Genomic DNA, 23,506 nt, shown 5'->3' with positions numbered 1-23,506 from the left:
GGAAATATATTATGAAGGTTGAAAAGCTCCATAGTGTTCCTTTAACCGCTCAATTCATATTAGTTTTACAATCTCTTTTATTAGTTTTACAATCTCTTTATGAACTTTTTGAAGCGTCAAAGTGGTAGTTGTGTAGCTGTTTTAATAAAAATATCTTCATTTGTGTTTCAAAGATGAACGAAAGTCTTGCAGGTTTGGAACAACACGTGGATGAGTAAATTATGACAGAATATACATTTTTAGGTGAACTAACCCTTTAAAGTAAAACATGATCGGTGAGCCTTCCAAATAGTTAAGTCCACTTCAGATACTCTCACAAGATGGTTTCACTAGGACATTTAGGCCTTCATTAGAACAGCTAAACCTGTACATGCACAAAATCACATGCAGTTTCTCTCTATCCCTCTATCAATTACCCTCTCTCTGTGTTTGTTTTCCTCCTGTGTTGCTCCATTTCAGCCTGTGGCCTGAATAAAGCCCATTTCATTTTCTTCCCTTCTTTTGTCTGTTCTCTTACTTTCTTGGTATCTTTCTTGTTCTACTTTGCTTTCTTTCTCTCATTCTAATCTTTACTCTCTGTATCTCTCAAGTTTTTTTTTTAATTGTGTGCAATTGTATATATTGAATTTATGATTTTATTTTAATTGCAGTTTCTCTCTTGCTTTTCCCTTCCTGGTTTCACTCAGGCTTTCTTTGTGCCCTCTCGTTTGGCCTCCATGTTTGTTGCCATGGTCACAGTACCCACGCTGTCTCTGCTATTGGCCCTGGTAGAATGGGCGGGTCAGACTAGCTCCTCCCCTCATCTCTTGCTCCGGTCCCGAGAGCGTGAACGGGACCCGGTGGCATCAATGCACTTCAACATCGCAGTGATCCACGCGGGCTCAGCCGTTCAACAAGGGGAAGCAGGGGCTGCAGCAGCTGCGGGTCGGGTGCCGTACCCAGGTTTCGGACGTGTGCACAGCAGCTTTGGTGAGAGCGTCGTCACCCAGTGGGGATCCGCAAACGTAATCTGGCTTCAGGTCAGTCTGAAAGAGGTCATGCAACTGGAACGGAATTGATTGCTTTCAGGGTGGAGACAGATTGTGATTTTACATATAGAGTAACCTAGAATACCTGAACACTTTGTTATTTTAAAGTCCCTCTGTAGTCAATAATTTTATCCCTTTAAACTTATCTTTGATCACCAAAATTACGTTTAAACGTTTTTTTTTTTCTGTGAAAAAAAAATCTTTGTGCCTTAAAATAGCTTGAATGCAACTCTACACCCTTGCTTCGTTTAGTATACGGAACCATGAATATGCTAATTATCCCCGCCTCCACTTACTCGCACCAGCTCAGAGATTCACTCGGCCAACTTACTGAGGTAAACGCTGCACAGTGGTATCGCTCTTTACAACGTCAGACACATAACGGTAATTAATATGATTGGCCTTTTGCTTGACTATGTTATCAAACAGCTAATAATGTGTTGCTAATGTTACACAAACTATGTTCCCGTTCGCCATCTCAGTCTGCTTTCTAAGTAACAATCATCAGAAACGTTTTGAACAACTCAGAACGTCAGTGGAGAAAGGCATATAGTTCATCATAACATCGTAATATACATAATTCACCCGCTGTATTGCTAAATTCCCCGATTTTTCATATCAACAAAAAAAATATATACCGGGATAACCTGGCATCTCTCGAGACTCCCTGCTAGTTCGCTGTTAATGATATGCTAAAGCCCATCACAAGTTGACGTGATTGGTTACAAGGTAGTTTGTGATGTCAGAAACACCAGCAATTTCAAACTGCGTTCACTGCAGTTTTAAGGAGAAAATACTCAGCAATGGTGTTGACTTATGAATTTGCACATGATTTGTCTTAAAGCACATTAAAAACAACACATATACATATAAACAACATTAAAAACTTGATTTTCACCACAGGCGGGCTTTAAGTTAACTGAAGTGCGAACACAAAAGTAGAGTAATATTATGGGCACTTAAACAGGAGTGCTTATTCAAAACTACAGAAGTTAATGTGGTGTGAATGTGAACATGAATGTGAAGTGAATGTGAATTGACTACAGGTGAATGACAGCAGTCCCAGGACGTTGCTCTCTCAGCTGTGTGACCTGCTGGCAGCCAGACCCCTTCAGGGACTAGTGTATGAAGATGAGAGACCCTATCCTCTGGCCTCCGGCCCCCTGGCCCCCATGCTGGAGTTCGTTTCGGCCCAGACCGGCCTCCCCATCGTTGCTGTGGGAGGGGGAGCGGGTCTGGGCAGGGTACCACAGGTATGGCTGTTTACAGAATTAAGATGCGGTCACATTTACCGTTGCTCAACGAAATTTTGCAGATGAAATCCTGTCATTTCAGTAGGAATCCACACGATTAGGAGTTCCCCAAGCAGATTTCACCCATGTTCAAGTTGGTCATGCGAATTCACCGCGTTGACCAACAAACAGCTGCTTGGTCTGAAAGTGAGTGAGTCTGTGTGAGCAGTGCTTCATGTATTGCTACACTAAACCTTAATAAACCTTAAGCGAATAAACAAAATTTCACCAATGTAACCCCAAGTTCGATTTCACTCAACTACTGTAAGTGTATTAACGTTAGAAAACAACTAGTGATTATTTACAATGATTCCATACTCTTGAGTTAAATTAATTTGACTTAAAGGAGACATATCATGCTTTTAAATTGTTCCTTTTTACATATAAATCATACATTTGTAGTCTATATAAAGCGGAACTGCAATGCTTGGGTCTGAATTCCTCATTATTATAGCTCCACAGGCCCCTTTTCTACCCCTTTTCTGAATTGCGTCTGAGAGCAACTCGTTTTGGTGCGGTCTCTTTAAATACAATTGAGACACTTCATACCCCGCCCACACTGGGTTCAACTCCACCCCGTTCGGCCATTTTTGTAGTTTGATAGCAGAGATACGATTATCTAGCGGCACAGAAACTTTTTATTAACACGTTATTAACAAAATGTCAACAACGGAAGACTTGTCCAGCCAGCCTTACATGTTCGAGCCAGAGTCGGAGCAGGAGCGAGATGAAAATGAAGACGACGAACCTTTAGAACAACGTCTTCATATGGATGTATCGCAATGGTGTGTACTGTATTTACACATGAAACTTTGGTCTTCCGACCTTTTACCACCATGTCGATTTATTTTGATTAATATGTGCGAGGGAGAGAGAGCAAGACAGCGTCTAGTTTGGAGACGGTGATGTCTTGTTTACACTTTCGCCTGGCTCTGAAGAGAGAGAGTGAGCGCGCACGCGACCGGGTCTCTCTCTCTGCTCGTTCTTTCAGTTAAACATGCGTCCTGTAACAAGCGCGGCAGTTCATCTACATTAAACGGTGTAATGAAGTGTGTGGGTTACTACATCCAACAACCGAACATTTTAACTTACCCTCTCGTAACTTCTGCATCCTTTAGCTTGGACTACAAAATTGCAGCGAGAAATAAAAATGGCGGATTGCTCGAAGCGTTGGGCCGGAAGTCAATGTCCTTATTTGGCAGTTCCGCTGCAAATACTGTGACGTAATAGTTCAAAAAACGTCATAGATAACAGAAAAATCGGAACAGGTTGAAAAATATGACCAAAACAGAATATAAAGATATCAACGAAGCACCTGAAGAGAATAATTTCATATTTTCTGTACTTCTAAACACTCCAAATATACAACAAAATGCATTTAAGGGCTAAAAAAGTGCATTTGGCATGATATGTCCCCTTTAACCTGTGCACCTTTCATTGATCAACCTTGGATTTCACAGCAAATCTTTCGATACAGACTGCTGCCTATTAAATAAATTATTTTAAATACAGAACCAAAGTCTACAGACTTAAACTTGTCCTTTTTAAAGTATTTCTTGTAACCCTGCTAGTGTAAGCAAATGCTAAGTCAAATGCCTATTAAAAGCGATTGTACACAGCCAGTACGATTGATTTTAATTTTGAAATATAGCTGTGTTGAAATGAATAGTGTTTTTTCCTGATTAAATGTACTGTCTATGCCATTTAATAGCAAAATAAAATGGGGCCATTGAGGATTTCTCAGAACAGACCTGTTTGAACAGTCTCAGATGCACTTTAACTGCATTGAATTATTTGACAGCGCTATTTTCTTTTAAAAGAAAAAAACAATATTGGAGTTTCTTTGGACTCTGGAAATTCCTCACAAACATCTCTCTGCAAGCTCTTGGTGTTAATGAGCTCTAACACTTGCTAGATAGTGTTTGGCTTGCTGCAGTGCTATAAGGGCATTGTTTGTTAATGGTGCCGCCTGAGGAGGAGTGTTAAACGGACAGAGATAGGACTGCCGTCGTCTCTGTCGGGGCCTGATCGGGGCACACCGATAACTGTAGGAAGGGATGGCATTACTAACATCCATTTGGATAAATAGCAAGGCCAAGGGTCATGCATTACCGCTGCAGGCCATATGGTCTGCTCCTTTTTTCTCTCTTGTGTTCACTGAAGTGCTGCGGTATGGGTTTCGCAATTTCAGTTGCTCATCTCGACATTTATAACATGTTCTCTTTAGCACAGTATGAAAACAACAAAAGGAAAAAGACATGATTTTTTTCATTTACAAATGTTTTATTATTATTATTAACTCTGGAGACATGATATTAAATCCTTTTGATGATGTTGCATTGAATCCTACACTCTCCCGGACCTACACGCACACTCCATTGCATTGCAAATTAAATTGGAATCTGTGCGCTGTACTCCGGTGACGATTGGAGTCACTGAAGTACCTCCCTCCTGTTTCTACAGCGGCTGCATATCTCAGAAACTCTTTATAAGAAATTGAATTCCTATGATGCTTTATGGAGGCAATAAATAGTCTTCAATCACAGGAAATGTAGTTATTTTTTCCCCTTAATTGCACTGAAGAAGACTAGCTCTGTCTGATGTCATGATTAGAGAATGTCACATTAGAAATGTAGTTCCCATGATGCCTTATGCAAGGAATGAATCGACGGTCTTTAGTCTTGGGAAATGTAGTCGTTTACCTTCTTAATTGCTCTGCAGGAGACCGGCTCAATCTTCCTACAGTTCAGCTCTTCCACCGCACTCCAATTGGAGGTGATCTTTGAGGTGCTGGAGGAGTACGATTGGACGGCCTTCTCAGTGGTGTCCACACGTCACCATGGCTACCAGGACTTCCTGTCGATGGTGGAAGGTTTGACCGACGGGTCATTCATCGGCTGGGAGAAGAAGAGCATAGTGATGTTGAATTTAACCGATGACCCAGGAGGAGCGCGAGCACGACGGCTGCTGAAAGAGAACGAAGCACAGGTAGAGAGGGAAGGTCACTGCATTTATGTCTCACTTATTCGCTTACTCACTCATTTAATCATTCATTTATTCTTCCTCCCTCCACCTGACATCACTTCCTGTCCTTAACCATTTCTTTGACTTTTTCTTTTGGCTGTTTACTCCACCACCTTTTTCCATTCTCCTCTCATTCTCATTCTCTTTCCCATCTCTACCTATATTTGTGTAATGTGTATGTGTGTGTATGTGTGTCACAGGTTGTCCTCTGTCTCCCCCTGGCTCCAGGCTGTTATTGTTCTGTGTACGTGTGTGTTAGAGGGTGTTATTGTGCCTTGTGGGTCCCAGTACACTGATGTCAGTGTTAATATAACACAGAGCCTGTGGCGGTGCAACCCAATGCCGTATGCATTAGATTCAGTCTGCAGTGCTTCTGCTCAATTACACACACACACACCGAAATAAACATTGCACACATATATAAAGTATGCATAAAAAAAAAAAAGTAGAATACAGTAAGTAGTATGATGGTGGTATAAATGCTTCAGTCAGTAGTGATTGCTATTATAGTACTTCAGCGTATCTGCTGCGTGATTTAAAATATGGATTTCAGCATGGCTGGAATGCTGCGTTGACCAATCAGAAGCTAGGACCTGGCCTGTCCATTTTTTAATGTGATATATACATTACCATGAACATGATATTACTCATACTGTGATTTTCGAGGAACCGCACACCCCTACTTTAGACACGGACAGGATGTACTGTATACTCTATAAACACACACACAGAACAAGAACATAATATCAACACTTAATCTGTTTTGTTCAGGTCTGGTGAGTTTACATACATGTTGAATTCTCGATCTTTTTTCCACTCATTCTCTAGTTCTTTTCCTAGTTCTCTACTGACCTTTTCTTCTTCTTTTTACAGTCTCTCTTGGGTTTTTTTCTCTCTCATGTATTGTAAAGGTGAAATATTTAGCCCCACTCTCAGTTTCTGTTCTTTTCTTCCTTTCTCTCTCTCCTTCCCAGATTGTGCTAGTCTCATTTCTTCCCTTTTTCTTTCTCTCCTTCTCTTTCCATCCAATATCTGTCTTTCTTCGTTAAGGAATGTCCCAGCACCATTACTCCAAAGCTGCTCCTCTCCTGTAAAATAATTGGACAATTCTGTCAATTACTGTACATGTTTTAAAAAAAAGCATTTAAATAGCAAAGTTTACTGTGAAGAGGTAGAACTTATGACTCTGCAGGCAGGAACACATTCTGCCCTCTGAACATGGTACATACTGTAGTAAATCAGTCTACTGTAATCAGTTTATTAGTCCTGTAATGAACCCTTTATTTTTCAGTAATCCCATTAAAGTTACTGTTCATATATCATTAATTGCAGTGCGTATAGGATTTCAAATTTCAATCCAAATTCACTGATCCAAGTGATTGCATTCCCTTTCTGTTGTGCTCCGTTTGATCTGCATGTGCTCTATGAAGTATCTGAAATTTAATGATGACGGTGACATTTTAATCGCTCTTTTGATATTAGGACGCTCTCATGTAAATGGAAATACTCTCATTATAAGAATTTAACAGTAAAATGTAATTAAATGTTGTTTTTTAAGAAAGACGTTTTTCAAGCACTGAAAGAGGCTCTCCCAAGTACATCGCAAAGACGTGACATTTTCATGATCAGTTCGTAGTGATTTTATACATCGGTTCCAGCACTGAAATATATAATCCCAATACCTCTCCTGTCCTCTCTTCCATTTCCTCTTCCCATTCTGCTCGTGGTCTGTTCCTCCCTTTTGACCTCTGTGTTCTTGTTTGCACTCGCTTTTGTTTCCTCTCTTGCTCCTGCTCTCTGGTTTTCATCTTGGTCCCCTCTGTCCTCTTTGCCCCCACTCCTACTGTAGGTGCGGTTGTTGTACTGCTCTCAGGAGGAAGCAGAACAGGTGTTCCAAGCTGCTTGGGCAGCTGGTCAGGCCAGTGCCTCCCACATATGGTTCGCGGTGGGTCCAGCTCTGTCCGAGCTGTGCCTGACCGGACTACCCAATCGCCTTTTTGCAGTCAGACCGCAGGGTTGGAGGGACGAGCCCCGCAGACGTATCGCCCGTGGGGTGTCCATCCTTACCCACGGAGCTGTTGCGTTGCGCAAGGACTACGGAGCCACTGGAGGTCCACACTTTGTCACTAACTGCCAGACGGATGGCAACAGAACGCAGAGGATTCGCGGTAGAATGAAGTAAGAGATAGTTCTTTCCATCGATGCAAGATTTGACTTGTATGTTTTGCACAGGAAGATACAACATGTCTCACACCAAACACAACACTATGTTATAGTGACCATGAACATGAAAATGTATTTGCACAACATTTAACTAATGTAATTTGTTGTATTAAGTGAAAATTCGAATTCAGTGGGACATGATGTAGGACGGGATTTGATTTTTATCAAATGAGATTTCATTGGGCAGTGAAAGAAGGCTGTAAAATAGTTTTACTACTGTTCAAAAGTTTGAGATCAGTAAAAAAAGATTAATAAAAAAATGTATACTTTTATTCAGCAAGGATGCATTAACTTGAACAAAATTGACAGTAAAGACTTTAAAAAAAAATATATATCTATTTCAAATAAATGCTGTTTTTTTTTTTTTTTTATATATACTTAGAAATAGAAAACTTATTTTAAATTGTAATAATATTTCACATTATTACTGTTTTGTGTTCAAATAAATGCAGCCTCGGTGAACATAAGATACTTTTTAAACATTACAAATATTTCTTACACCAAACTTTTGTATAGTAGCACATATATAATGTGTAATTGTATTGGTCAAAAATAATGAAAAAGTTCAAATATATTTTTTTGATCATGATTATTAAACAAACATTTTTTGTGATGAACTGTGGACAGTATAACCAGTGACATTTATTTAGAAAGTACATTTTAATTTTGTTATATATGGAGTAGCTATAGTTATATCAACCATATAAGTAATTCATTTAGACACTCCCATAGGAGCAAATTCAGTTAAGAGTTAAACCATTTTTGCCCATGGTATTGCAGCACTAATAAAGCTGCTTTCGTGAACGTTTGTGCATGATATTGCCTGTGTAATTCATTTAGTGAATCAAGTGCTAAACCAGCACATGCAAATAAATGATGCTTTTAGCATAGTTTATGGTGTTATTATACTGTGTGATCTTGAAAATCTTTTAAAAGCCCTCAATTTATGTTCACCCTGAGAACTGTGTTTAAAGCTCATTTTGTTTGGCATTAACCTTCAACTTTGTTGTAATATTTATTTATTTATTTTGCTGCTTTGTTGCATTTATAGTAAGTCAGTTTATCCTTAATGACACACTCTAATGAGAGTGAAAGTGCTGCACCTTTGGGGCACGGATGTCCTTTACTCCCCCACCACAGGGACTGTGGGAGAGGCGTTCAACATGCCCCTGTGTTTAAGACAACAAAGTGGGTGGGAGCGGATAAACAATTGCAGCAGTTTGACGCTGTCTGTACCCTGAAAGCAAGCAACACAACAAAACTAGAATAGTCCCATTATAATTAACAAGCATGTGCCAGTTTCATTTATTATAATGGGAACGTTACTCACCTTACGTAAGAGCGAAGGGGTCCGTTTTTAACTTCAGTGTGCAAGGATGTATCAGCTGCTTCCAGTCTTGACCTTTATATTGCAGACTGGTACTTGTTTTCATATTATTTTAACATATATCATAATCATAAACACTTGTTATAGTGCAAAATAATATGACCATTTACCACACTATAGTGGCTAATGAATCAGAAGTCTCGCATGGATCATTTTGTCATGATGTGAGAGGCGTTTTTTGACTAAATCTTCCTTTTTAGCTAAAACTATTCTTTATTTTAAGTCAAATTTGACAAAAATGGCATCTAATTTTAGTAGACTAAAGTATTTAGTAGACAAATGTACTGAACTATTCAAACATTTTATATCCCTGACATTATGGCTAAGATTAGATTCATTCAAAGAATCAGCGTAATTTTTTTCTCATGTTATTTTCGTCAACAGTGTGTTTAAATTAAATTTCGTTCAAATCGTTATCGTCTGCAAAATAAAAAAGCTTCATTAACAAACGGTTTCATTGATAATTTTGATGAGAAAAACACTGGCTGCCAGTGATGAAACTGGAATTTCTGAACAATAGCCTGAATGAAAATGTTTTTTTGTTAATCACCGTTTGTAACATGTTTTACACGTAGTAAGGAGAAATGATATGGACTCACTGAGCAGAAACTCAGAAGAGGATTGATGGGGAAAAGAGATTCACCTGTTTAGTACAACCTGCTGTTGTAATTATGGCTTATACATAATGGTTTTGCACGCATTTATCGCACAGATCTTTGGCGGGATTTTGTGAGGAATATTCACAAAAGGCTTTCAAAAGGCTCATAAGAACAGAGCAGAGGAAACTTTGCTCTTTTAAACTTGTTCACCCAGTCAAATTTTTTAATTGTGCAGTCTTCATTTTGCCAAAAGCATATTGGATTTAAGATGAAAAGATTCATTTGAAGCAGTCACAAAGAATGTCACATTTAGGCACTGTTCTGGGTATTTTACTGGTTTAGATTAAGTGCTCGAAATAGAGTGACTGCCTCCTTTGATTCCATTGCTGAAGGAAATAAAATGGTTACCTTCAACACACTCTTGCAATCTGACCTAATTAGGATGTTTGTGAAGTTTTCTGTGTGAGATTTCCTCTTTGACGTGTCTTGAGTCTTTAATACTAATTCTTTCTGGGTCTCTTCCATCTCAACAGACTGTTTCTGCTCTGTTCTCTTCGCTTTGCAGGTATTTCAGTAACATCACTCTCGGTGGGCGGGACTATTCGTTCAATAACGAGGGCTACCTGGCCAATCCCTTTCTGGATGTCATCTCCTACACGCCTGGGAGTGGCTGGGAAGACGTAAGAACTAATCAGAATTCTATTTCTATTCGCTCTTGTGTAACTGCTGTTATGGATTGGTAATGTCCAGGATGAAAAGCAGCATTGCAGCAGCCATGCTGAGCACTGCAGTACCAATGCGCTGGAATGGATTTCGAGAGACCACATATCATTCGAGATGTCTGTTTATGACATGGACTGTTTTTGTGCGCTGTTAATTACGCATATGAACGATTGCGGTACATATTGGGATTTAAAGGTAACGACAGCGCAGTGCTCTAATAAAATGTGCGATTTACTCCATCATGACTATCGTAATGGTGTACTTGCTGTCTAAGAGCTGAAAACCTAATGTTACAGATTGTAGCAGTAAGACATATAGATTGAAAGCAGTTTTAAAATGATATACTACTTGACACTACTCTAATTTCGAAAACCATTTCCCATGACAGTCCACAGCAGAAAAAAACCATTACAATTAACTCTGAACAATGCATCACATTGTGCAGGAGAGAGAGTGTTGTGGTGTTGACGGTGCAATTCTGCTGTACTGCAGAGAAACGTTAAAGCCTCAATGATATAAACATATAATTAGGGTTTCAAGAGGACGTACATAATGTACAATTAGCTCATGTTTACATTTGGCCTCGTTATCTATGCATATCCATGATACCCTCAGTATGTTATTAAGATTAGCAATGCTTTCCTACATTATTAGCTTGCGACTTTATTATTATTATGTGAATAGCAATAAATGGAAAATAATTAATTGTGAAATGGTTTTAGAGAGTGGATTTGATTTCCTCTTTTCCCTCTTCCTCTTCCTTCGCTAGTTATGCTTGTGTTAAGTATTTCTGAGCGGAAAAGGAATAAATAAATAAATGAATAAAAACTCTTTTAAATGTATTGGCTTCTTGTATATCAGCATATCGTTGGTGCCACATGGGACGTTGTGGCTCTACATTTATCCCGCAGAGCACTGCTGTCGTGAGACAAAATAACTGATACCAAACCCAACTAAGTAAATATAGCCGGGGAGAATGTCATATACATGAAGGTGCCACTCAAACTGTGCCTTAAAACAGAATTATTAATATTTAGATGCCACAAAGACAAGGGTAGAGACTGAAAATTGTAATCCCTGGCAGCGCTTGTGTTCTCCACCTCTACAATCTGTTAACAGAGAAAAAGACAGCGGATTATGTTCTTGGGAGAAATTCTTATTCCTTCGGGCGATATTCATTGACATTGAGCCATAAGAGCAAAAAAGTATCGATATAGAGTAGGGGTTATTTTTCTGCTGATTCCCATAGCTTGTCACCATCCATATTTATTTGTGTGCTTTATATACTGTACTCTGTGTATTCAGTAGCACAGCATAGCTTAAAATCAATGCTTTTCACGAGTATTGTCATGCCTTGGACCACTGATAGCACTTCGAACGGCAGCGCGTTCTGTCATGCAACAGATTCACCTTAACATGCTCCAGTAGGAAAGTGAGAGGATGCACAGGGATTGTGTTACCCAGGGCGTCTTGAAAGGTCGAGTGTTTGTTTTGTTGATGTTCTCGTATAGGCTTTGTTTAGGTGCCAGCCAATGAGCTCCTCTTCACTGCCTGTTCTACATTTAGTCCATTCTGAATCAGGCCAGTCTTTCATTTCCTTAAAATCTTTTATTTCATCCTGTATTGAACAGATAGTTCAACCAAAAATAGAATTCTGTCATTTACTCTCATGTTGTTCCAAACCCAAATGATTTTCTATCTTCTGTCGACCATAAAAGGAGATGCTAAGCAGTGTTTTAATCATGTTCTTTTCTACACAATGAAAGTGAATGGTGACTTACTGGGACTGCAAAAAAAAACAACACCACAGTAAAAGAGCTTCATATAAATCATGTTCTATATTCCAAATCTTCTGAAGTCTTATTATAGCCCAACCTGATCTCATTGCAAAACGTAACTATTTAATGTGGTGGCGATTTCATGTGAATTCGTACAATGTAATTTGTACGAAAACATAAATAAAAAAATGTGGGGGGTGGGGGGGGGCTGTAAGCATGAAGATCCACCCCAAAACGTAACCGTCAATGAGGTGTAAGCACATCATACGAAAAAGTACAAATGAGACAAATTTTATTGGTATAAATTCATACCAATTCGCCAAAGAGAAAAATAGTTATGAATTGCCATCAGTGTGTTCGATAGCTTTGAGTGAGGAAAAGGCCAAAATGACTGGTTTTGAAATGACATGAGTAAATCTTGAGAAAAGTTTTAGTTTTCTATTCCATTAAAACTTTTGGTCAAACAATGGCACACTCTATAGAAAACAGTGGTATTTTGTAGTTTTTGAAATCTTTGCACGGAACAACTCTTAAAAAACCCATCAAACGGTGCAACAGTCTGTTAAGGGTTGCATGGTGCTGGTTCTGGCTTTGGCGCCTGCGTCTCATTTGCAGATATGTTCTGGAGAAAAGTGCTGTTAGAGACGTCTGGATGCTTTTGTACTTCAGAGTCACGGAGTCTTTGTGTTTCACATAAAATATTTAATGGGGCGCCATAATGTACGTTTAAAAGGCTTCCACGCTGACTATAGGAGGTTTTCAATTTCCATTTGTTTTAGGAGGGCACTCTATTAAAATGTGATGCACGCCGTCTTTGTCTTCGCTCCGTTTTGTCTCTGGTTGTCTTAAATGCGTTCCGTCTAACATTGAGTAGACAATGGGTGCGGATGACTCAACTACCAGAAGCCGTCGTGCACAAGGAACTTCATGCGACGGCTTCCACATGCAGCATTTATAGTGCTTTAACAAACTAACTGCTACAGCGCTTTTGATCTCATTTGTCCATGCTGTTCTCATAAATCGATAAATATCAGGGGGGAGACGTTTAAGAAATGAAATGCCAGGCACATTTTTCCAAACCCTCTTTGTACCTGTCAGGATGTGTCCATGTGTGTTTATGCTGTGTAAATCTTCTAGTTGATTTGTAAGGATCGCGCTGGGGTAAAAGCGCCTCGTTTCATCCTCCTCTCACAGGGACTTTCACAGAGACGGGGGTGTCATAGCAGCGTGTTTGTGTTTCACCCTGTGAAAGTATTATCCGTTCCCGGGGGAGACGGTGTTTGATCAGGCCCCTGCTCTACCTCTGCCTGCGTGAGGCTCTGCCCCCTCAGCTTGGGCCCAGATCTCTGCTACTCCGGCTCTTTGTTATTCACTGCAGGATCTCTGGTTCTCCACACATGCTCCAACACTCCTATTTCGGTCGTTTTGTCGGCCCACATTCCGACGTCGAGAAGAGTTAAGACGTCTGGCTGACACGGATCGGCCCTGAGAACTCGCCGCATTTCGGAGGTGGGAGAGAGTAAGAAAGATTAAGGGGGGAAAAGGAGAAAGATCAGAGAAGAGAAAGGGAGAAGAGAAACCCAACAGCACGTTGAAACACATTAGAGAGTATTGTAAGGACATGACACTAAACACTCTGCATGATTAGCATTTCTATCCCTCAAGCAGCAGCAAAAAGCCACTCGGATCCCACACAGTCCTATCTTGCCTGGTTGTGCTACTTTGTGACACGCCATGCATATTTTATGAAGCTGTTCAGACATCCTTAATACAAGACGGTGTCACCTGTTGAGATGTGTGGCTGATTCTCTTTCCGTGGCTGATTCTGGGATGACGCTGTCTGTCAGATGCAGACACAACATTCCCTTCCTGTTCTCTTCCCTCCTGTCAGTGGCGCTCAGAGAAAATAGATCTTTGGGTTAACACACTGTAAAGGTGGATGTTTAAGAAGGGTGGAGAGAGTGACAGAGAGAGAGAAAGCAGACAAATGGACAGTCAAACTGACCCAAGCAGACAGATTGATGAACAGAGAACGAGACAGGGATCAGGTGAGCTGATGTCGCCTAATCGGCTTTTTGTTATTTCCAATGATCCGCCCCGGAAGCGTTTGATCTCGGTTACAGGGCAGTTAGAAAGTGGGATAACTAGCTCAATGAGACTAGCGCTCGCAGGAATCCGCATGCTGACTGCTGCCATTTCCTGCTCTATTCCTTTCAATTAGTTGCCTCTGCACTGATCCTGTGCTAATATGCAAAGTCTTCTAGCTGCCAGCCTCTGGCTGATCTCTTAGAGTCGTACGCTTGCACATACACAGCGTATGAGAAGTATATTTATTCTTCGCCTGCCATGGAGACTTTGTAACAGTTTTATAAGAGCTGAACATCTTTTGCTGTATCTGAATAGCTCTCGAGGGCTGCTTTGGTGCTGATAGCTGCCAGTCTCTGCCGGTGTGTAGAGGAGACTCCTATGGCTCAATGCTGCAAATAAAGTTTGAGTTTTGGGATTGGGACAGGACAGTTGTGCATGAAGTGTTTGCTGCTTACAAACGAGAGGTTGTTGTGTCCTATAGGAATATTTTTGAAAACGGAAAAATTCTGTCATTATTTACTCACCCACGTGTCATTCCAAACCTGTATGTTATTTTTTCCACAAACAAATCATCATATTTTTTCCATGCAGTGACAGATCATGGATCACAAACTGTCAAGCTTTTGAAATGAAATAAAAGCACTCTAAAGGGGGGTTTTAAAGTTGACGCACATATGACCTTTTTGCAGGTTTGACATTTGTCTCAGATATTTGATGTCATGACATCATGGTTTGGTTATGAGACTTCAATTTCAGTCTGAATGTAAATATATGGATTATGTTTATGGTGCTTTTTGCATTGCTTTTTGGCCATTTGGAAGCTTGACAACCTTTGATCACTATAAGCTGTTGTATGAAAAAGATCTATGTGAAGATTCTTTAAATATTCTATTTTTTGTGGTATATGGAAAATCTGTGAAATATCTCTTTAAATAATAGTCATAGTAATACATAATAATATACAATAATATATTATTATTTGATCAAATAAAAATGTATGATTAAATAATACTTAATTGCATCAAGCATGCCAACTTTGTTGTGGTTTATTTCCTATCAAGGACTGTGTGCGTACTACTGTCTCTGATACATACAGTACAATTCTGCAGGTCTTGATCTTCTGTATATGGATTATGAGCTCAGTTATGCTGTCATAGCCCATCTTGACACATTTTACCCCTTCTTTGTTTTTTCTCTGGCGCGTAACCTTTTCCTCTGTGGCCCGTCACTTAGCTAAAATCTGTCTTTTTTTTCCTCTGAAAAGAAAAATCCACTCATTCCCCAGTGAGTAAAAAGGGCAAAGGACTGTTTTTAGAGAGCCCTCAGCTATAAGCTCACAGAGGAACATAGAGGCGATAGTCTTTCATTTTTCACTTTTCACTATCCTTCCCCACTTTACAGGCTTAACCTGAGTAAGGGAAGCCATTCCTGCCTGTAATCCAGCCTCAGTGACTTGTTTAGAATAGACCATTTTAAATATCTGAAATCGCTGAATAGACCTTTGACTTTCATGTATTATTGATTTATCATGGCCACAATGATTATTATTTTATATTATTGGCCACATTTTTGCAACCGCAAGTCGCAAATGATCTCTGACCCTCGTCCATGCACTGTCTGTGTGGTCTTAGGTAGGATGGTGGGAGAACGGGGTGTTACGTCTGAGATACCCTGCTTGGTCTCGCTATGGCCCCTTCCTGCAGCCGCCCGACGATGCCCAGCACCTGAGGGTTGTGACCCTGGAGGAGCGCCCCTTCGTTATCGTGGAGCTTGCAGACCCTGCCTCTGGAACCTGCATTAGGGACTCTGTGCCATGCCGACGGCCTCTTAATGTCAGGTTAGTAATCATCAGACCTACTCTTCTGCCATTTATCAGGGCTTTTCTATATTGGGGAAAAGGGACATTGGTTTCCTGGAACTTGAACAATACACAAAAATGTTAAATTAGGAAATTGTACGTTTCAGTGGACAGGGTAAGGAGTTTCTTCCCTGTAGGATTAGTGTATGACCTTTCAGTGAGACAGGCATTCCAATGTCATTCCACATTTTCCTAAACTGTCTGAAAGTGATCAAATGCAGGTGTTAGTGGAGGAGTTTTAGCCTTGCAAGTTTCTATTAGTACTGCAAACCCTCAGATTTCAAAGCTATAATCTTTATATTAACTCATTCATTGTTTGTATATAATAGAGTAGTCTTAGTAGTTTTAATGTCTTAATATCTTGCCAAATGTCAATAATTTTCAGTTTATTTTATTCTATTTTATCTCTTTTATTGTTGTATTTTACTGCTATTGTATTCTACACAGTGTATTGCTAGCATTATTTGTATTATTTATTCCATTTGTATTACTGGCAACATATTTATTCATTCATACATTCATTCATTCATCTCAAATTCTTATTAAATCAACATTTCGGCCATCAACCTTTCTCAAAAAAAAAATTAAAAGCTATTGTCATATACTGTATATACAGTACTTTTTTTTTAATGTTTTTGAAAGAAGTCTCTTATGCTCATCAAGCCTACATTTATTTAATCAAAAATACAGAAAAAAATAGTAATGTTGTGAAATATTATTACCATTTAAAATAATGGTTTTCTATTTTTAATATATTTTAAAATGTAATTTATTTCTGCGATGCAAAGCTGAATTTTAATCAGCCATTACTCCAGTCTTCAGTGTCACATGATCCTTCAGAAATCATTCTAATAGGCTGATTTGATACCCGGTTATTATCAATGTTGTGAAACAGTTGTGTTGCTTAATATTTAGAAATCTTCTAACAATATAAAATTTTACTGTCACTTTTTATCAATTTAACACATCCTTGCTGAATAAAAGTGAAGGATCATGTGACACTGAAGACTGGAGTAATGGCTGATGAAAATTCAGCTTTGCATCAAATAAATAAATTATATTTTAAAGTATATAACAGTATTTAACAATATTCACAAAAGTACTGTTTTCTTCTTCCCTGGTAATCCAGAGTTCTCGCGAGAGCACAAGTTGAATTTGCTCAGCGAGTTACTCTGGCGTCGAGTAATGATGCTCATTAAATATGCCCTTGTATCCGAGCTGCACCAATCACATCGGGTTATCTGATATAGGCGGGCCAGAGGCGAGCTAAACAGATGACGACAGCGCTGTGACGTCAAAGTCATTAGTAAACATTGCAAGATGGCTATGGATGAACACCATTTGTTTGAAACGGCTTTGGCCGCTACAATGAAAGATTTAGACTTGCCTTTTTCTCTAAAAGAGGAACAGAAGACGGCGCTCGAATCGTTCCTTTGCAAGAAGGGCGTTTTTGCTGTTTTGCCGACCGGATATGGTAAGAGTCTAATCTACCAGTTAGCTCCGCTGGTAGCTAAGCGATGTTGTGATTGGTCGTAGTGTTATCCAATTGCGTGCAGTGAGATTTTCAAATGCATGTTTGGTGCCGCCCCTCGAGCTGAACGATTTTCATTAGCCGACACCAGACCATTAATCTTTTAGATTTAGGTCTGGATTTCCAGGCTAGTTTTCTTCTGTATTTTTGATCAAATTAATGCAGGCTTGATAGGCATATGACCGGTACTGTATATGAGCAAAGTCTATTTTTTTTCCGTTTTTTTTTTTATCTTGTTCCAAAAAAAAATTATTTGGAAGCATTGGTCATATTTCTCCAGTCATTTGTCACATTCTTTCAATTTTGTCTTTATATCTGTGTCTCTCACTTTTTTCCCCCAAGATATCACTGTGAAGTTCCTGGGGCTATACTCACCTATCTTAGCTTTGCAATCGATCACTCATTTCCTCTCTCTCTTTTTTTTCACACTCCCCCCTCATTTTGAATTGCCTTGTGGCGATCTCTACTCATACTTAGCCATCATGTTACTTGTCAATCTGCTTGAGCTCTTGCTGTGTACGTGTGTCTCTGCGGATGCTGTTTCACTACTCCTACACCAGTCATGTAGGCCTTTGTGTTTCATCTCATTACATCAATTTAAGTTATATCACAGAAAATGTACCAAGACAACATACTACTGAAAACCTTGCCCTTCTCATTATTCTGTCTTTCCTTATTTCACATTCCCTCTGTAACTCTCTGTCACTCTGGTAACAGTGTTTCTCTTGTTTTCTCTCGCTGGGGGTGGGGGTGGGGGGGTAATATTAATAACATTATTAGATAATAATAATAATAATAATAACATAAAAAGTAATAACATTATTACCCTTTAAAATAACTGTTTTCTATCTGAATATATTTTAAAATGTAATTTATTCTTGTGATGTTAAAGCTTTACTGTCACTTTTGATTAATTTAATGCATCCTTGCCGAAAAAAATATGAATTTCCTTTTTTATTTATTTTACTGATCCCAAACTTCTAAACATTTTATTTTATTTTATTTTATTTTATTTTATTTCTAAATATATTATTCCTAAAAAGGAATAATAAAATATTGGGTACCTAATGCATTAACAAATGATAACAAATTGAACCTTTTTGGGAATGTGATGGATTTTCTTGTCGCGTGCAATAAAGCTAAGTGAGCACTTTCTCTCTGATTACAGTGCACTTCAGGAAGGGGTGGCACCTATGAAACAGTGCTGCAAGGGATTCTGCATTGACATTCTTAAGCGATTGGCCAGAATTGTTGGCTTCACCTATGACCTCTACTTGGTGACCAATGGGAAACATGGGAAAAAGATTGATGGTGTTTGGAACGGGATGGTGGGAGAGGTGAGAAAGGCTTTTTAAAATCTTTCGTCTACTTTAAACTGGCCAGGCTTGTTGTATTCCCATCAGCGCCTCTCCTTATTCTCCTTATTCTGATGAGCAAGTGCCCTGGATGCACTGTCAGCGATATCTCTAAGACTTTACTTGCATATGTAAATACAGGCATTAGGTGGAGAGAGGACTACAGATTAAAGGCAAAGCTGCTATTCCCTTTAGTATTAGTACTCATGATGATCAAACACTGGGATTATGGGATAGACGAGGTCATGGTGCAGTGTATTTGCAGTAAGGAAGCAATGTGAGCATATGACATGTTTCAGTGTTCTTTGTATAAGGATGTATGCAAGTGTGTGGTGAGAGAGTATCCAGGGTTTTCAACGGCAGGGGTTTGCAAACCAGGACCTTCAAATATGATGATCCCCTTGAGAGGGACTCACTTCCTAAAATTTAAAAGCAGCTTTATATTTTAATATATTTTAATATATATTAGCTGTTTATAGGGTCTGAGAAAAATACCATATAATAGCCTGATATTATATAGACAATATGTTGTTTCCAAACTTAAATAATTGGCCTTTTTTATTGTCATTGCAAGCAAAACCAAAACAAATTAAAATATCTAGAAAATATATTATAAGCAATACTTGTTTGTTTTAATTGCATTTAAAATTAAAGCAATTAAAAATAAAAGTGTGTATCTATTTTCTACCAGTACAGTTATATTTTCAATTCCAATTCAATAAGCATAAATATTGTTCCAGTGGGCATATTGCCATAAAACCATGAGTGAGCAAGGAAAAAAGACGAAAGTTACAACAAAACAAGAAATATTTTTTTCAACAAATGTATATATATATTTGCTTTTTATTTCTAACTGTTAAAAACCATTAAACCTATTAAAAACGATTAATCTCAGAAAAAAATAGAAAAATTTAAGGTGTTTTTGTAATTTTAATTAAGTATATTTAACCAATACCTTATGTTACCATTATGTAATATTTTTGCTGTTTAAAATAATTGTTTTCTATTGTAATATATTTGTAATAATATATTTAAGTAAATGTAATTTGTTCCTGTGATGGCAAAGCTGAATTTTCAGCAGACATTTCTCCAGTCTTTGGTGTCACATGATCCTTCAGAAATCATTCTAATATGCTGATTTGGGGCTCAAGAAACATTTCTCATTATTATCAATGTTAAAAACAGTAGTGCTGCTTAATATTGTTGAGGAAACCATGATACTTTTTTTCAGGATTCTTTGATTAAATAGTAAGTTAAAAAAAAAGAGCCTACTGTGTTACAAAATAACATGTTATTAGTGTCACTTTTGATCAATTTAATGCATTAATAAAAGTAATAATTTATTTTAAAAAGGGGGTAAAGAACTTCTCCGTAAAGAAGATAAAACATCTTGAACTTCTATTTTCATGACATTCTTATCTCTAATCTTATCTCTAATTTTCTTAATGAAAGTTATTATAAAGGGTTGCTGAAGAAATCAAGGCTTTTGTTTATTTTTACTTGGGTTCCTTGAGAGTGCTGGGTCTCTAGGACTGTAGGGCTGAGTGCTGCTCTTTGTAAAGAGTTCCCAGGACAGTGGGTGATGTAACTTGTTGGCCTGTTTGATGACTGAATTCCCACCCGTATCTGCCGGCCTCCAGGACTGCTGAAACACTCTGAACCCTTTCAACACAGCGCAGAGGAATTTGACTAATGGCTCACACGCACATACACAGATGTATCCAAGACAGAGGCCTGAAGCCAGCCCAAAAAGACTTGCCAATGCGTGTGAGTGCGAATGACAGACAGGAGGTTGTTGTTTCGAGAGCGAGACCCCGCTGTGGCGCTCACACCCTGGAGTGACGCCTGTTCGAGACAGTTGCTAGGGAATGGAAACAGCTCTTTTCTCCGTCTCATTCCTTCATTTCCATCCTTCTGTTCTTAATATTTCTCACAGTATCTTATGTGTTCTCTTTTTTTTTCTCCCCCTGCTCGTTGGTTTTCAACATGTCTCTTTTTCTGTGACCACATCTTTTTCTTTTTCTCAGCCTTTTCCTTTCCCTCTCTCTCTCTCTCTCTCTCTCTCTCTCTCTCTCTCTCTCTCTCTCTTCCTCTCTCGCTCGCTTTTGGTCTTTTCACTGCATATTTTGATGCTCAGCCAATCAGCTGTCAGCACGGCCCCTGTAGGCGCAGTGCTAAGGGTTATTTTCTCAGGCTGCGAGAGTGTGTGTGCGTGAGCGGCTTTGATCTTCTATCTACGACAGGTCCACATTTCCCCTGTGCGTTGTGCCGGCCTGCAGCAGGACCGGGACTGCGGCGCGCTCACAAGGAAACAACTTCATCGATGTTCTTTCCACATTCTCTGCAGACCCACAAACATGCAGGCTCACTTTCCACAAGGATGCAAAAGCTTTCGCCGCACACTGGAAATTATACTACCTAAACAATCCCGTTTCCCACATACACATTTATAGGCGCAGGCAGGTGCGCATCTTTTCAGAATCAATGCAGCGTTCAAACTGTCAAAGGAGATTTGGGAAAGCTTGTAACCTGCATGACTTTAGGCAGTGACTCAACTCTGCACTCGTCACCATAAATCCCATTCCTCTGCATCATGAGCTTTTTCACACATTCAGGAATATAAAACAGAATGCAAAGTGAGAAAAGAGCTGCACTGGAAAGTAAAGATGTTAATGTTTTCCCTCCTTTTTGGTATTCCCGTACATGCTTTCTCTCTGTATGGGGTATACTGTCTTGAGATGGATAACCTGCCTCCTGTAGCGTCTATGTTTGCAGGCTTCTTACTACACTATCTGCCCGACCAATTTATGGATACTGGAATGCAGCCAGTATGTGGATTGAATATTAATTAGAGATGGAGGTTCTCTGAATTTGCAGATAGACCACCTGTTACACACCACATATGGCCCCTGTGTTCAGGCAAAATGCTGATTCCTTGCCGAGGACTCACCTATGTTGTACATAACCAGTTCTTGATAGTTCTTTGAATGTCTAGTTTTGGTGCACAGTGAGTGCTTTGATCAGTAAAGTGTAGAGGAAATTTTGGACCGTGGTGCTCATGCGGGCATCACAAGTTTGATTCATCTTCATGTCAATTCCCCAGCTCGTTCCACTCTTCTCTCCCTAACATTTTATGTCCTCTTTCTACCAGGGGCATTGCTGGCGCTTCTCCCCATCGAGTAAAAAAAAAGAAGTGCACCCTTATTTTCTTGGGGGGCCTGGGGATAGGGTTCAAAGACCCAAAGTGTTTAATTCTGGTGACTTTTGGAGCAGCAGTTACTGTAACATTATCTGTAGTACTATTGTGTGGCATTAATGTAACTATGGGTAACAGATTATTTCGGTAGTCCAGTTTCTTATTTACATAATTCGAACCTTAACATCTTTGACAAAGAAAATAGAAACTAAATAAAGCTGACTTTAAACATTACCTTGAGACCTTCGGCCTCCCGACTACAACTAACGATTATTATAATAATTATTTAATCTGTTGATTTACATTTGTTAAAAAATTATGTATTTTAATTAAATATAATTGAATTATATAAATGGCTATATATAATGTGATAAAAAGGTTTAAAATATATAATACATTGCAAAGTCTCTTATGTTCAATAAGCCTTAATTTATTTGATAAGTAATATTATTATTACTAATAAGTATATTATTTATTTATTTATTACGCCAGTCTTCAGTGTCACATGATCCTTCAGAAATCATTTAAATATGCTAATTCTCACTTCTTCAAGTCACTTCTTCACTGTCAAGTTAAATATAGGGATTTGCAATAGCTACTCATTCACACATTAGTTAGCGTGGTAGCTAGCTACCTTTCGATCTCTCGTTCCTCTTCAAGTCACCGTGGCCACATGATGTCTGAGCAAATCTGAGGTTCCCAAGAAGATCTAAGGTAAGGAAAGAGGTGCCCACCTTGACTTAGTCTCTGACATTTTGGAGATGATCAAATCCATTGACTCAGATAGCTTAGTTTCTCAGGTAAGTATATGGTAGTTTTCCTTGTCAAACAAGGATTAATCAGTAAAACTTTATTGGGCCACCGCATTTAACAGGGAATCGTGCTCCTGTAAAAAGAGTCCCTATAAATCCTGTAAATAAAATGTTCCTACTGCAAATAAAAGTGGCAAAAGAGCAAAAATACAATCCTCTACTTCCTCCTGTTCTCTAGGTTGTGTACAAGCGGGCAGACATGGCGATCGGCTCCCTCACTATCAACGAGGAAAGGTCAGAGGTCGTGGACTTCTCTGTGCCCTTTGTGGAGACGGGAATCAGCGTCATGGTCTCTCGCAGTAACGGAACTGTCTCTCCCTCTGCTTTTCTTGGTGAGTCTCATGTGAGCCATAATGTTTCATCATATTAGACTTTAATCAGTCTCTGCTGCATGTGATTATGATGTATGACTTTTCAGGTACTGGTGCGTATCTTTCCAGAGCTCATCAATCAGACTTACAGTTCCCTTTCAAAACAAACTGTTTATCACACTTCAGTGAGAAGAACTAAATCAACATTTTTCCAAACGGGCTCTTTATTTTATTTTATTTTATTTTATTTTAAGTTTTTTATAATAAACATGGTTTTAAAAGCCTAGTTAAGTTAATTTAT

The 23,506-nt window shown here is 38.9% G+C and overlaps 1 protein-coding gene across 1 annotated transcript in view; it reads left to right on the top strand.

The window, feature by feature from the left end:
* The window catches only part of grin2db (glutamate receptor, ionotropic, N-methyl D-aspartate 2D, b), a 77,287-nt gene that overhangs the window by 37,262 nt on the left and 16,519 nt on the right, over window positions 1-23,506 (top strand). Inside the window, exons 2-9 of the mRNA XM_084089507.1 lie at window positions 687-1,019; window positions 2,075-2,281; window positions 5,042-5,308; window positions 7,194-7,522; window positions 10,119-10,233; window positions 15,774-15,979; window positions 18,700-18,868; window positions 23,073-23,226. Of these exons, the coding sequence (XP_083945633.1) occupies window positions 717-1,019; window positions 2,075-2,281; window positions 5,042-5,308; window positions 7,194-7,522; window positions 10,119-10,233; window positions 15,774-15,979; window positions 18,700-18,868; window positions 23,073-23,226 (1,750 nt within the window). The 5' untranslated portion in view covers window positions 687-716. The remainder of the gene's footprint in view (window positions 1-686; window positions 1,020-2,074; window positions 2,282-5,041; window positions 5,309-7,193; window positions 7,523-10,118; window positions 10,234-15,773; window positions 15,980-18,699; window positions 18,869-23,072; window positions 23,227-23,506) is intronic.

Source organism: Abramis brama (genome assembly GCF_963993115.1).
Source record: "Abramis brama genome assembly, chromosome: 17".
Classification (NCBI taxonomy): domain Eukaryota; kingdom Metazoa; phylum Chordata; class Actinopteri; order Cypriniformes; family Leuciscidae; genus Abramis; species Abramis brama.
The sequence above is the reverse complement of the archived record's forward strand: the minus strand, read 5'-3'. Positions and strand labels throughout refer to the sequence as shown.